Consider the following 15,601-nt stretch of genomic DNA (forward strand, 5'->3'; position numbering starts at 1 on the left):
AGAGTGTGGATAGTCAGTATATATTGAGTGGATACATACAATATCTTTCTTTCATAGCCTGGCTTACTTCACTCAGCAATAGATCCTCCATATATGACCACTTTCTATCAAATGCCAGGGTCTTGTTATTTTCTATGGCTGAGTAGTATTCCATAGAGTATATGTACCACACTTTTCCAATCCATTCATCAGTTTGTGGACATTTAGGTTGGTTCCATGTCTTGGCAATTGTGAATAATGCTGCAATAAACATTGCTGTGCAAACACTTTTCTGAGTGAGTGTTCTCCTGTCTTTTGGGTAAATACCCGGAAGTGGGATTGCTGGATCAAATGGTAGTTCTATTTGTAGATCTTTGTGGAGCCTCCATATTGTTCTCCACAGTGGTTGAACTAGTTTACATTCCCACCAACAGTGTAGGAGGGTTCCCTTTTCACCACATCCCCGCCAACACTTATCACTTTTTATATTCTTAATCTTTGCCATTCTGACAGGGATTAGGTGGTATCTCATTGTGGTTTTTATCTGCATTTCCCTTATGATGAGGGATGTCGAGCATTTCCTCATATGCTTTTTGGCTGTTCGTATGTCTTCCTTAGAGAGACTTTTGTTCAGCTCACTTTCCCATCTTTTAATCGGGTTAATCATTTTTTTTCGCATAAGGCACTTGAGTTCCCTATGTATTCTCGTTATCAGTCCCTTGTCTGAGGCATATTTAACAAAAATATTTTCCCATTCTGAGGGTTGTCGGTTCACACTTGTTACTGTGTCCTTTGCTGTGCAGAAACTTCTTAGTCTAATATAGTCCCACTTGTCTATTTTAGGGATTATTGCCTGTGCTTTGGGAGTCTTATTTAAGAAGTCTTTGCCTACTCCAATGTCTCCCAGAGTTTCCCCAGCATTTTCCACAAGTAGTTTTATTGTCTGAGGTCTTAGGTTCAGATCTTTGATCCATTTTGAGTTGACTGTTGTTAATGGTGAAAGATGGGGGTTCAGTTTCATCTTTCTGCAGGTGGATACCCAGTTTTTCCAGCACCATTTACTAAAGAGGTTTTCCTTTTCCCAATGGATTGACTGATATCCTTTGTCAAAGATCAGTTGGCTATAAGCTTTGGGAGTTATTTCTGGGGTCTCTATTCTCTTCCATTGGTCCACATGTCTGTTTTTATGCCAATACCATGCTGTTTTGATGACCACAGCTTTATAGTATATCTTGGGATCAGGGAGTGATATGCCTCCTACTCCATTCTTCTTACGCAGGATTGCTTTTGCAATACGAGGTCTTTTATGGTTCCAGACAAATTCTATAATTGTCTTTTCTAGATCTCTGAAGAATATCTCTGGTATTTTGATTGGAATTGCATTAAACATGTAGATTAATTTGGGTAGAATTGCCATTTTGATTATGTTAATTCTACCAATCCAGGAGCATGGGATGTCCTTCCACTTTTTTATGTCACTTTCAATGTCTTTTTTAAGATTCTCGTAGTTTTCTTTATAAAGGTCTTTGACTTTCTTAGTTAGGTTTATCCCTAGATATCTTATACATCTTGTGGCTACGGTGAAAGGGATTCCTTTCTTCAGCTCTGCTTCATTCAACTTGTTGTTCATAAATAGAAATGCTATAGATTTTTGGATATTGATTTTGTATCCTGCCACCTTACTGTATTCACTTATTACTTCAAGCAGTTTTTTCATGGATACCTTTGGGTCTTCTAAGTATACCATCATGTCATCTGCAAATAAAGATATTTTCAACTCTTCTTTGCCTATTCGAATGCCTTTAATACTGTTCTCTTCTCTGATTGCAATAGCTAAGACTTCCAGTACTATATTAAAGAGCAGTGGAGAAAGTGGGCAGCCTTGCCTAGTACCTGTTTTCAGAGGAAAAGCTTTCAGCTTTTCCCCATTCAGTATAATATTAGCTGTAGGTTTTTCATAGATTGCTTTTATTGTGTTCAGAAATGACCCTTCTATACCAATCTTACTGAGAGTCTTAATCATAAAAGGATGTTGTATTTTATCAAACGCTTTCTCCGCATCAATTGAGATGATCATATGGTTTTTATCTTTCTTTCTGTTAATGTGGTGTATTACATTTATGGTCTTGCGTATATTGAACCACCCTTGCATCCCTGGTATAAAGCCTACCTGGTCGTGATGAATGATCTTTGTTATATGTTGTTGGATACGATTTGCGAGTATCTTGTTGAGAATTTTCGCATCTATATTCATCAATGATATTGGTCTGTAGTTTTCCTTTTTTGTCATATCCTTATCTGTTTTGGGGATGAGGATGATGGAGGCTTCATAAAATGAATTTGGAAGGTTTCCTTCCTTTTGAATCTTTAGAAATAATTTTAGTAAGATAGGGGTTAATTCTTCCTTGAAAGTTTTGTAGAATTCACAAGTGAAGCCATCTGGGCCTGGGCTTTTCTTTGTTGGGAGATTATTAATTACTGATTCAATCTCCTGGCTTGTTATAGGTCTATTCAGATTCTCTATGTCTTCCTGATCCAATCTTGGTAGTTTATATGCATCCAGGAATTTGTCCATCTCCTCCAGGTTATCTTGTTTGTTGGCGTAAAGTCGCTCATAGTATCCTCTAATGATATTATGTATTTCTGCTATGTCCGTGGTAATATTGCCTGTTTCATCACATATTTGATTAATCTGGTTTCTTTCTTTCTTCTTCTTGATCAGTCTAGCCAATGGAGTATCAATCTTGTTGATCTTTTCAAAGAACCAGCTTTTGCTTTCATTTATTTTCTGTATGGTTCGTTTATTTTCTATTTCATTTATTTCTGCTCGAACCTTTATTATTTCTTTTCGCCTGGCATTTTGGGGGTTCGTTTGTTGTTGTTTTTCCAGTTCTCTGAGGCATGATGATAAGTTATCTACTTGCCATCTTTCCATCCTTTTCTTATGTGCACTAATTGCTATGAATTTCCCTCTTATGACTGCTTTTGCTGTGTCCCATAGGTTCTGGACACTTGTGTCCTCATTATCATTTGTTTCCATAAATTTGTTTATTTCAGCCTTAATTTCTTCAGTAGTGAAGAAGTCATTCAGAAGTAGGTTGTTCAGTTTCCATGTGTTCGTGTGTTTTCGGGGTTGTTTCTTGAAATTAATCTTGAGTTTAATTCCATCATGGTCAGAGAAGATGCTGGGTACAGTTTCTATGCCTTTGAATCTGTAAAGGCTTGATTTGTGTCCTAATATATGATCTATCTTTGAAAAGGTTCCATGTCGGGGTGAGAAAAATGTATATGTTGTGGATGTAGGGTGGAAAGTTCTATAGATATCTGTCAAGCCCATTCCATTTATAGTATCATTTAAGTCCTGTATCTCTCTATTTATTTTCTGTCTAGAAGATCTGTCTATAGGAGATAACGGGGTGTTGAGATCTCCAACAATTATAGTATTTTTCCCTATGTCTCCTTTTAGCTCCAGCAGTCTTTCCTTCACATATTTAGGCGCACCTGAGTTGGGTGCGTAGATATTTATAAGGGTTATATCTTCTTGCTGGATTACCCCATCTACTATTATATAATGCCCTTCTTTGTCTCTTCTTACAGTCTTTGTTTTAAAATCTATTTTGTCTGAGATCAATATCGCTACTCCAGCCTTTTTCTGATTTCCATTTGCATGGAATATCTTTTTCCAGCCCTTGACTTTTAGTCTATGTATATCTTTATCCATAAAGTGAGTTTCTTGTAGGCAACAGATAGAGGGTTTCTGTTTTCTTATCCATTCAGCTAGTCTATGTCTCTTAACTGGGGAATTTAATCCATTGACATTCAATGTAATTATCGATATTTCCATACCTGATCCTATCATTAAGTGAGCCATTTTCTTAGTTGTTTTTTGTTCTCGTATAACTGTCTCTGATTTTTTAGTTTTCCTGGTATAGTACTCCCTTCAAAACCTCTTGAAGAGCTGGTCTGGTGTTGGTAAATTCCTTCAAATTTTGTTTATTTGAGAATGTTTTTATCTTTTTTTCCCATATAAAAGATAATTTTGCCGGGTATAGTATTCTTGGTTGAAATTGTTTTTCACTCAACACTTTGACTATGCTTCCCCATTCTTTCCTTTCCTGCATTGTTTCTGCTGAGAGATCCGATGTTAGCCTGATGGGGTGACCTTTGTAAGTAACCTGGCGTTTCCCTCTTGCCAACTTTAGTATCTTGTCTTTATCTGTTGTTTTTGCCAGTCTGGCTATGATGTGCCTTGGAGATGATCTTCTTGGGTTGATTCTACTTGGGGTCCTCTGTATTTCTTGGGTCTGGATATTTGAATGCCTTTCTAGATTTGGAAAGTTTTCTTCCAGGATCTCATGGAATAAATTTTCCAGGCCCTTATTATTTTCTTCCTCCTCCGGAATACCAATTATCCGAATGTTGGGGCGCTTGATGGTGTCCAGTATTCCTCGTATATTATCCTCATTTTTCATGGTTGTTTTCTCAATCTTCTTGATACTTTTATCTAGGTCAGATGTTTTGTCTTCTACGTTAGAGATTCGGTCTTCTGCCTGGTCTAACCTACATTTAATGCTTTCAAGGGAGGTTTTGATTTCCTCTATCACATTCTTCAAACCTAGAAGTTCCATCTGGTTCTTGTTTAGGGTATCCATTTCTTCTTTCAAGTCATTAAAGGACTTCCTCATCTCCTGGAGCTCCTTGTCTCTTTTCTCTTCCATCTCAGTTAGTTTGGTCAGGTTGGCCTACCTGTTGCTCACAATTACCATTAACTGTTGCCACTAGCCCTGGATAGCCCAAAGTCCTCCCTATTTCTAAGGAGTTGTGAGCCTCCAAGTCACCTAATAAGCAACACCTCAAGAGCAAAGAAAAACAAAACGAAAAAAGGAAATTGGGCGGCGCACGTACCACACGCTATTCAAATCACCAAAATTCAAAGAGTCCAAAGGCTAGTGGGAAAGGGTCAGAGCATGAGTAACAGGACCAGGTTGGTCGGGCCTGCAGCCTCAGTCCGCCTGGTGTCCAGAACTACTGACCGGCTCGATCCGGATTGCAGGTGGGGTGGGGTGGAAGTTTGCCTTAAAGTCCCAGACAACCAACCTGGGGTCCAAGGAGGAGAAACGGTGGGGATGCGCGAAGATTCAGCAGGGTCAGGCCTGCAGCCTCAGTCCGCCTGGCACCCGGAACTACTGGCTGGCTCGATCCAGATTGCGAGTCGGGTGGGGTGAGAGTTTGCCTCAAAGTCCCAGACAACCAACCTGGAGTCCAAGGAGGAGAAACGGTGGGGATGCGCGAAGATTCGGAAGGCCCCATCATCGTTCTTGAAAAATTACTGGGTTCTTGTAAAAGTTGTGATGCATTTTTGCATAGAAAAAAAAAAAAACCATCATGACTTTTCTGACAACCCAATATCTACTCATAGCTAGTCTGGTTTCATTTATACTAGCTAGCTCCTCCAAAACTGTTTCAAGGCAAATCCCGGGCATCATGTCATAGCAAAGGAAAGTATTCTACAACTTCAGAAGAAAAAACAAAAGTAGATGTTTATATTTGTGGAGATTAAATGCCTCAAAAAGGAACTACTAGAACCAAGCTCTGTGTGGAGAGTGGAAAATAAGAAATTGAAAGGACTATTTGCCTTAGCAATTTGTAACATAACAAATGCATTTTCTCACCATCAAAATATAATCATAAAGCAGTGTTGTGTATGTGGTTGTTCAATCTTCCTCTCTCCTCCCTACCAATTACAGAATTTTAAATGATTGAGCTCAGAAAACTTCTAATAACCTATGGAGTAAAAAGATGAATTCACACATATATTTAACAGTTTATTAGGAAATGACTTTACAACTACGTGAACGTAGCCATTTTTTTATATAACAGCTTTATGTGACTCCAACAACTTATTTGCAACGTACTTTATTTTCCACAGTAAAATGTTTCAGAACTTTAAAAGAGATACAGTAGTAATCTAACTCTTCTAAAGGAAACTTACATTATACAAGAAATCTTGTGAAATCATATTGAAAACTGATTCTAGATCCTATGCAATTATAAATATTTTTTATTAGACTCTTCAGGATGTAGTTTGCATATAGCCATTAGAGATTAATAGAGGCAGGGGAGAAAACTGCCAGAAGGAATGGATGGCTCAGAGTAAGCATTGCATACCTATTTTCACTTAGATTGCCTTTTGGTTTTCCATGTTTCATCCCTTTCCAGTTGTCCTAGTCTTGGTGTTTGCTATCTGTTGGACTCCATTCCATGTGGACCGACTCTTCTTCAGCTTTGTAGAGGAATGGACTGAATCCCTGGCTACAGTATTCAATCTTATCCATGTAATATCAGGTAAAAGCTTATTTGGTTTGGTTGCGTACATATCCAGCTAGTTGCATCTTGCTTAGAAACTTGGATATACTGATTTATCATGGAGGCCTGCTATCTATAATGAAGACACTTGACTTTTTTTATTCAAAAAATTGATTACATATGTTTTTGGTCTGAAAGAAACAGGCCAGATTGCTATTTCAGAGGTTACTTTATAGAAAACTTGAACTCTAAGATGATTACAGCATGATTACTTTGGTTTTCTTTCTAATGGCCATGTGATTCAACTCGTTCTTATTTAGTAAATACTCATGTTCCTGAAATCTCATATCACCTTCACCAAGCATAAGACCCTCATAAAATACAACTTAAGGGCATTTATGAAGAAATGAAGTTTGCTTTTACGCTACTTTAACTCTGCTTTTAGAGGACACCACGGAATATGGTAGAAATAGTGGTGTAAAGGTCACTAAGTCAGAGGACAAGGATTTTTCACCCCAATTCCACTATTAATATTCTGTTTGTTTGTTTGTTTGTTTGGGGGTGTTTTTGAGAGAGAGATTTTTGCTATAATGTGCATGCACTCAGTGGAGAGACAGAAAGCGAGAAATCAACACCTGTGGGGGGATGGCCATGCTGCAATCCCTTCTCATCTATTCTCCTCTTGGGGTTTTGGCCATACATGCACTTGTGCCTAGTATGAGTTTAAGCCACCAGGTCTGGGGCTCAAACTGTGGTTGACTATGTGGAAGTCTAGCAACATAACCATTACACAATCTGCTGGTCCCTCCACCATTAATGTCAAAGTTTTCTCCACTTTAAAGGGGCAGTAATATCTCCTCTAGACAAATGATGGACTGTTGGTAAGAAGTAAATGAAATAATAGATGTTAAAGAGCTTTTGAGTGATAAAATGCTTTGTGTCTTTCTGGAATCACAGCAAAGTCATTAGTGAAAATTATCATAAACATAAAAAGTCAAAGAAACTATTGCACAAGAAGAAATGACTTTCCCATAGGCACTCAGCTGGCAAATAATAACAATAAGGCTAGTGACCAGCAGGTAGAGTAATGGCTGTGTTGCTGGACTCCCATGTAGCCAACCACGGTTCATGTCCCAGAGCCAGTAGCTTAAACTCACGCTGGGCGCTTGTGCGTGTGTGGCCAAGATCCCAAGAGAATGGAGGAGAAGGGATTGCTGCATGGCCATCCCCCCTGGGGGATGATTTCTTGCTTTCTATCTCTCTGTCTGTCTCTGCCTTTCTGGTGAACACACGTGCCCTATAGCAAAAACCTCTCCAAAAAAAAACAACAACAGGGCTTATGCCTAAGTGCAGTGTTCCTTCCACTAACACAGAGCAGAGAAGGACCATCTGGGCGCTTCTTTCTCAGTTACTGCAGTGGTTAGCCTTATGTCCCTCCATCTCTGCTAGTCCCTGGCTGAGTCTATGGCTCTTTAGATCATCAAAGTCATTACCAAGAGCACAGATAAGATGAGTTTATACAAGCTAAGCATCAGATGCACACAGAGCAAAAACAATGGCATGTTTGTGTGTGTGTGTGTGTGTGTGTGTGTGTGTGTGTGTGTGTGGCTGTCATGATCTATTTTTCAATGTTTTTATATGCAAAAATACATCATGACTTTCCTCATGACTCAATATATGTTACATATGTATTGAATATCATGTGTATTATCTATTTCCCATAACTCTCTCTTTTGTACTCAGCAGGCTTTGTGTATAACTTATACCTGGACACTAGTACTTTCATATTCAACTATTTGACAGTCAGGTCCAAATCCCCAAAATATTTACAGCATTTAGCTTATTTCTATTGTTAATCTGAGATAAATGGGAGCATTTAAATTAGTACAATTTATGTGAATCTTAACTAGTTGATTATGTCTTTCCAGGTGCATTATTAAGAGGTAAGTATTTTGGAACCAGCAGATGAAGTAATGGCTATGTCACTGGACTCTCATGTAGTCAATTACAGTTTGAGTCCTGGACCCGGTGGCTAAAACTCACACTGGGCATGTGTGTGTGCATGCCCAAGATCCCGAGAGGAGCATGAGGAGAAGAGATTGCAGTGTGGTCATCTCCCCGGGGATGATTTCTTGTTTTCTGACTCTCTGTCTTTGTCTTTCTGTCAAGCGCACATGTCCTATAGCAAAAATCTCTCCAAAATAAATAAATAAGTAAATGGTAAGTATTTTAAGATTTCCAAATTATGGCTTTAATAACGACATTATCCAAAGATATGATCGTCCCTTTTCCCATATTGTAAACTAGATGAAATTTAAACCTCCTACACACTACAGAAAATACTACCTAACTTGACTTTTCATCCCCCAAGTTCCAGTATTTCTATTCATAGAACATACTATCAAAATATCAAATAAATAATTTGCAAAAATCACAGAGTTTGGCAAATTATTTCTGTACATACTATGTCTTCTACCTGAAACATCCTCTCCTCCCTTCCTCAACTATCTCCTGTCTACTTCAAGGTCTGACTAAAGTATAAACACTACCAGTAGATTATTCATGATCATCACAGTCCTTGCTTTCATGCCATTATGCAGATGGCCATAGCATGACTGCTGATATCTCATGATAACAGACATTGTTTGATATTGTTCAATTGTTAATTATTGAATTTAGTCATAGCTCTTACCCCTGCATTACTATTCCAAGTCTGTGGAGAACAGTCTCCAATGTGCCGGGAAGTTCCTGGAGTATGAGTTCTATTGATATTTATTTGAGTTAATTAAGAGTTCATAGCAATGTTTTCCTATATTCCTCCTGCTCATTCTGTACATAGGACATATGACATTCTGCATGTCCTAAATGACATAAATAAAGACAACAGGAACATGTTCACAATAGTATCTTTCACTTGTTTCATATTCTTAGACATTCTTAGTCCCCCTGTGAATGATATCTCAACTTTCTTCATAATAATCCAGGTACATTGGTTAGGCTGGAATTTTTATTCCCATTTTATAGAGAAATAAATTGAAATGCTAGTGTTTGCCTAAAGTCACAAAACAAGCCAGATCTAAAGTAGGAAGAAAGAAAGAAAGAAAGAAAGAAAGAAAGAAAGAAAGAAAGAAAGAAAGAAAGAACGAACGAACAAAGTCCTGTAATTTCCAACTTTAGGCTCACCTTGGGTCTTAAAGAAATAAAATAGGATAGGTAATAATGAAAGAGTATATATAAAACAGGAAAATGACAATGTGCAAGACATTTAGAGGAAAAAATAAATAGTAAAATATACTTATTCAATAAGGTAGAAGAACCATTGAGGGAAAAGTACAGGGAGAGAAAGAACATTGGAGAATATTTCTTTGAGGAGATATTTAGCATGATAAGGAATCTCAGCAGGGACTAAGCTTGCCTGATTTGCCATTCCACCAATACTTGCAGCTTCAAATGATAGATTTAAGTAAAATTCCAATGGGATAAAACATCTCTCTTCCCTCTGATACTTATGCATCTCTCGTTAATGTTATGGGAACATGTTCTTTAATTAAACAAGTATGGATCAAAGGAAGTTGCTGAACGTCTCGAAAAGATCTTATGCCAGCCTAATTTTTCCAGGACTCTTTAATCTTTCTGTGATGATTCCCGAGTGCACAGGTAGTAGATCTGTTTGGAGAATTTTGTATTCTAAATTAGAGCCTTGTATATCTCAACACTTCCAAAAGAGGCAACGTGGGGGTCCTAGGGCTTCACTAAATCTTTATGCTTCTCCCTAACATACTTCTCACTCACATACTCCTCAGCATGTCTTTTTTAATCTCTTGCCTTCCAGGTGTCTTCTTCTACCTAAGCTCAGCTGTCAACCCCATTATCTATAATCTACTGTCTCGCCGCTTCCGGGCAGCATTCCGGAATGTGATCTCTCCTTCCTGCAAACAGTGGCACTCCAGGAATCACCCACAGGTACCACCTGCCCAACGAAACATCTTCTTGACAGAATGCCACCTTGTGGAACTGACAGAAGACGCAGGTCCCCAGTTCCCTTGTCAGTCCTCTATCTGTCCATCCCCAGCTCTCACCTCCCCATAGCCCTCTGTACAGAACAGGCACAATGAACAGAGCTGTCAAAGATGCCACCTTTATAAGGCTTGGGTTCCTTCAGAATTGACATTCCTCTATGGCTCAGAACTGCAGGGAAGGATATCTTATAATCTCTGCCTTCTGATGTGATTTTAGGGAGAACTGGCTCTTAGAATTCATGCATCCAATTCTAGTTATTTTATTTAACAAATGTGTAAACCCAGTGTGGGTCTAAATCCCACCTTCTCCTGATTTTAGTTAATTATCTTTCCACTCTCCTAACTGCATCATGCCTCTTTACTAGTTTGTGAAGAGAATATGACTGATCAATATTGTACCTGTGTTTTGAGTAATTTTTGCTATTAGAAATGTTTTGTCCTGATTATCTGCACTCTGAGTTGGGCTGTCACAAGCAATGGCCACTATGACTCACAGAAGGAAGACATGGGGATGCTGTTCTGTTTACATGATTCAAAAGCCCATGCTTGTTCTCTCCACAGCTACCTATCTACCCTTCTGCCTCATACACCACCATTTTAATGTGATTCCACAGAGTCCTGAAGCCTTTTACTTTAAGAATTCCCCTAATAACATTGAAATGTCCCTTCAAACTACTATGCACCTCCGGTTCCCAAGTCATTTTCAGTCATTGCTCCTCAAGATTAGGATCAAATACAGGTTTAACTTAGAGCAGAATAAAAAGATGGAGGAGACTGTGGTGACAGGTTAAAAGAGACATAAATGATACCAAACAAATACCTAAGTTATAATTACAACTTGATCTAGACTCATGTGTAGACAGAGATGCAATCTATTGTCTGGGAGCAAGGCAAGTCCCATGGCAACCACTAGTCTCAAACCCATGACTTTGACCTACTCAGTCCTTCATTGCCTGTGTAATACTCTACACATATATGAGGGGACTCTAAAGGTTTATGGGAAAATGGGATTACAGTATGAGTTTATTTTGATGCACAAAAAATCTGATCCATGCACTTTTTCTGTAATACAATTCTCCATGGACTTTTTGAAGATCCCTAATGCAATCTGGGAAAAACCTACTTTGCAAATTCATCTTCAAGTCTACATCATAAGCAATGTGTACTCTATTCAAACTGGGTTATTTGCTTTTTCTTAAGAAAATATAGCCTGCAATTTTTCCCAACTGCATGTCTTTGCTCATAGAATTTCCTCTGTATCTGTAATCTTCATCTGTTTCTGTTCTACCTTTCCTTCAAAGTTTATCTGAGCATGGTACTTCCTCCATAAAGCCTTTCTTGACTTACTGGAATAGATATGATATTTGTCTTTTCTATCATTTTATGTCTCTTAAGATTTTCCTTCACTCTGCTTTGTATTTCAGTAATTTATATTCTTGCTTTGCCAAAATGTAAATTTTTGAAGGCATGAAGTATCTGGTGTCTTTTGCTTTTTTTTTTTTTTTCTGTTGTTAGATCCTTGGCAATATATTACAAAGGTAGATGTTCAATAAATATGTCGTAAAACAAGTTGGCTTTGCATTCCAATGTATTGAGCCAAACAATAGTTCCAAATAGAAAGGTTAAAGTCAAAAGACTAAGATTATATTTTTGACAGAGAGATCTAACCTTCAATTGTCCATTTAATCAGTTATAACAATATATCATGCCTGATAAGATTAAGAAAGCCCTTCCTAGGGTCAATAGATGGCATAGTGGTTATATCACTGGACTACCACACGGCTGACTATGGTTTGAGCCCCAGACACAGTGGCTTTAAAATCACTCTAGGAACATGTATGTGCCTTCCCAAGATCCTGGGAGGAGAATGGAGAAGAAGGGATAACAACATGGCCATCCCTCCTGAATGGTGATTTCTCCCTTTCCCTCTCACTGTCTCTGTCTCTGTTTCTCTCTGGTTAAAGCATGTGCTCTAAGTCAAAAACCTCTTAAAAGAAAAAAAAAAAAAAGCAAGGAAAAAAAGAAGATCCTTCCTAATCTCAAGGTATATTGATGCTGGAAAATGCAAGCCAGTGGCATAGTGCTAAAGGTGACTGGATACCACATGGTCATCTGCATGGTTAGAGTTCTTGACCCAGTGACTTGAAGAACATGCAGGGCGTGTCTGTGTATGTGCCCCTAAAATGTCAAGAAGAGAATAAAGGAAAAAGGACTGCAATGTGGACATCTCCCTGGAAGATGATTTCTTACTTTCTCTCTCTCTTCCTCTCTCTCTTTTGAGAAAGTGCACATGCCCTGTAGCAATTTTTTTAAAAAATTTAAAATTCCATCATTTAGATTTTAAATTTTCCCTAATTGAATGAGCAATCCCATTAATAAGTGGGGGTATTAGTCTATGGCATAATTATTTACTAATTTAATAGTCATATTCAAAATGACTCAATATAAAAATCAAAAATTCTTGGGGCCAGCAGGTACCATGGTGGTTAAGGTGCTGGACACTCCCACATGGCCGATCACAGTTCAAGTCCTGGACCTGGTGGCTTGCTTTCTCATTTTCCCTTCATTCTCTGTCTCTCTCTGATCAAATTAAAATGAATGACTAAATAAAAATTTAAGTAAATAATTCTTTAAAAAAATTCTTTACTAATTACAACCCATCTTTAAGAATCAGAATTCTCCAGTGATGGTATTCATTGGTAAGCAGAACTCTGTTCATTTAAGGATTAAGTTAAAAAGACTCAGAAAAATTAAACCTCAGAAAAGGACGAGAGTTGAGTTTTCTTCTTGCCTTTTAAAGTACAGACTTTCTTAAATGAAGATCTAAGACAGTCATTATCCTTAGGATCAGCTCCCAATGACCAGTACTAAAAGTACTACCGCTATCTGTAAATGGATAGAAAAACAATGACCCAAGACTAAAGCTAGTAATTGCTTCACTAAAATGTTGAACTATCTTTTCTTTTCTTTTCATTTTTACTTTTGGTTTAAAATTAAATCAGAAAATGATCAATCAGTCATTGCCTTATTTGACAAATCTTCATTTAGTGACAATTAGATGATATGAATCATGTCAGGTTATAAATTTTCTGGTCTTGAAAGTTTCCTTCTAGTAGAAGATATATTATTTATTATTATTATTAAACCATATGACAATGATTTTATATTATTAAGCCATATGAAAATTAATTATTTAAATCCAATTGTAAAGAGGGCTACAAAATATAAATGAAAATACTGTGAGACCATATAAAATAGGATCTTGATCTATTTAGAAAGAAGTAAGATTTAATTAAGCCTACTCAGCACATAGTTTGACTTAGTTATGAGACTATAAATGTTAGAAAGAAAAAAGGTGTTGAGTTTTTGTCTACACACACACACACACACACACACACACGTATATACATATAGGAATCATGTATTTGAAAACCAAAATTGAAATATTACAAGTCCTCAAGTTAGCACATATAAGCAAGCTTCAAAAGTTTTGGAAAACCCATACTATGAAAAGCTACATATGGTTTTCAATTACTTGGTGTATCAAGACAAACTGATGCACTCATCTCATTTTTCCACGAATTTTTTAAACTACTCTCAAATAACAGTTTATACAACTTAGAACAAGAGGGGAAAGCACAACTAAATTGTTTAAGGTAATGGTAGACCTCATGATCTTTTCATAAATTCCTTGTGCTCCCTGGATTTTAGAACAAGAATTGAAGAGGCCAGATAGTAAATGTGATTAGTAATATATTGGTAATTTAGTTCTTCTGCAATGAGATTGCAACTTTTGAGCTCTCCCGTAATCCACACACATAGTGAACTGAAACAATGATATTCAGAATGTTGCTTGTCAAATTGGTTTCTCTAGCTCAAAAACTTCACAGTGATATTTAATCTGAAGCTCATATGCATACGTCAAGAGGTCCATGAACTCCCTGAAATTATATTTGGCACTGTTGTGCACACTCCCCTCTCCCCTTAGAGAAAGATTTATACCTTTGAATAGCTCTTCAAAGTATTCTGTGACTCAAATTATTATAATGACTATTAGAAAGAACCCTGAAGTTGTACATATAGAAACTCTCTTAATGGATATATTATAATTGAATGAAGTCATTGCAGGATAATTAAAAAGCATTATTTCAACATAAGAACTCAGTATGTGGAAGTATCAGCTGCTCAGTGATGTGCTAGTGCTGGCTCAGACCAGCTTGCGAAAACTTCTAGTTAGATATTCAAGAATTTATGAGCCTGTTGTCAGTGATTGAAAGCTTGAAATCAGTCACAGTGGAAATATTTATACCACAGAAATTGGCTAACACTGCAAATCAAGGCTTTTTTCTCCCCCCAGAGAGCAGCTTATCAGCACACCACTAGCTATTAATATTCTGGCACTCTGCCATGTTACTGTAATATATGTGATGTGTTTTTAGAATAAGTGCCCAATAACACTGTTATAATTATAGGCCACTTGAAATTGTGGTTAACTCATTGAAATAAACAGGCAATGGACCAGATTTTTGACCCAGAGGTACCAGATAAAATAGTCTAAAGCATGCTAATTATGACATGAAAGCTTCATCAACATTTTATAATTAACCTAGAGTAGAAGTATTGGTCTTGGAAGCTGTATGTTAATATTAGTGCAGAAAAGAGCAGCACTTATCTCCCTTCTACATCTGTTTTTAAAAATCCCACAGGATTCATTGTAAAAAGATGCAAATTTTCTACATTATCCTCTCTTTGGCTGAAGACTTTTTAAAAAACGTGGAAATGCACATAAAGACATTACAAAGAAGTTAGAGTGTACTAGTTTATACAAGGAGACCTTGAGGCTCAGTTTATCTAAATAACCTATTTTTTCCCCAACTCCCTTAAATCACTAAATGACATTTTGCTCTACTTTAGAAGCACATGTATGCTACATTGTGGAAACATTTCTAGGGAATGTCAGTGTTTAGAGGTTTTTCACTAGTCTACACATGGTCTAGAACTTGTTGCATATACTTAGATTATACCACTACCGAGGAAATCCATACATTGTGAAAAAATGTGGACTGTGAAGTTAGATAGCTAGAATGGTAAGCTGAACTGGTGGGGGAAAAAATGGCTATTTAAGGGGTCAGCAGGTGGCGTAGTAGTTAAGGTGCTGAACCTCCACATGACTGACCACAGTGGGAGTTCTGGACCCAGTGACTTGAAACTCCCACTGGGTTGTGTGTGTGCAAACCCAAAATCCAGAGAGTAGAATAGAGAAGAAGGGATCATGGTGTGGCCATCCTCCCTGGGGT

General features: G+C 37.5%; 1 protein-coding gene across 1 annotated transcript in view; it reads left to right on the forward strand.

The window, feature by feature from the left end:
- NMUR2 (neuromedin U receptor 2) overlaps positions 1-10,374 on the forward strand; it is a 23,430-nt gene extending 13,056 nt beyond the window's left edge. Inside the window, exons 3-4 of the mRNA XM_006169679.1 lie at positions 6,199-6,324; positions 10,118-10,374. Coding sequence (XP_006169741.1) covers positions 6,199-6,324; positions 10,118-10,374 — 383 coding nt within the window. The remainder of the gene's footprint in view (positions 1-6,198; positions 6,325-10,117) is intronic.
- Positions 10,375-15,601: the final 5,227 nt, after the last annotated feature.

Source organism: Tupaia chinensis, unplaced genomic scaffold, assembly GCF_000334495.1.
Source record: "Tupaia chinensis unplaced genomic scaffold, TupChi_1.0 Scaffold147369_1, whole genome shotgun sequence".
Lineage (NCBI taxonomy): Eukaryota > Metazoa > Chordata > Mammalia > Scandentia > Tupaiidae > Tupaia > Tupaia belangeri.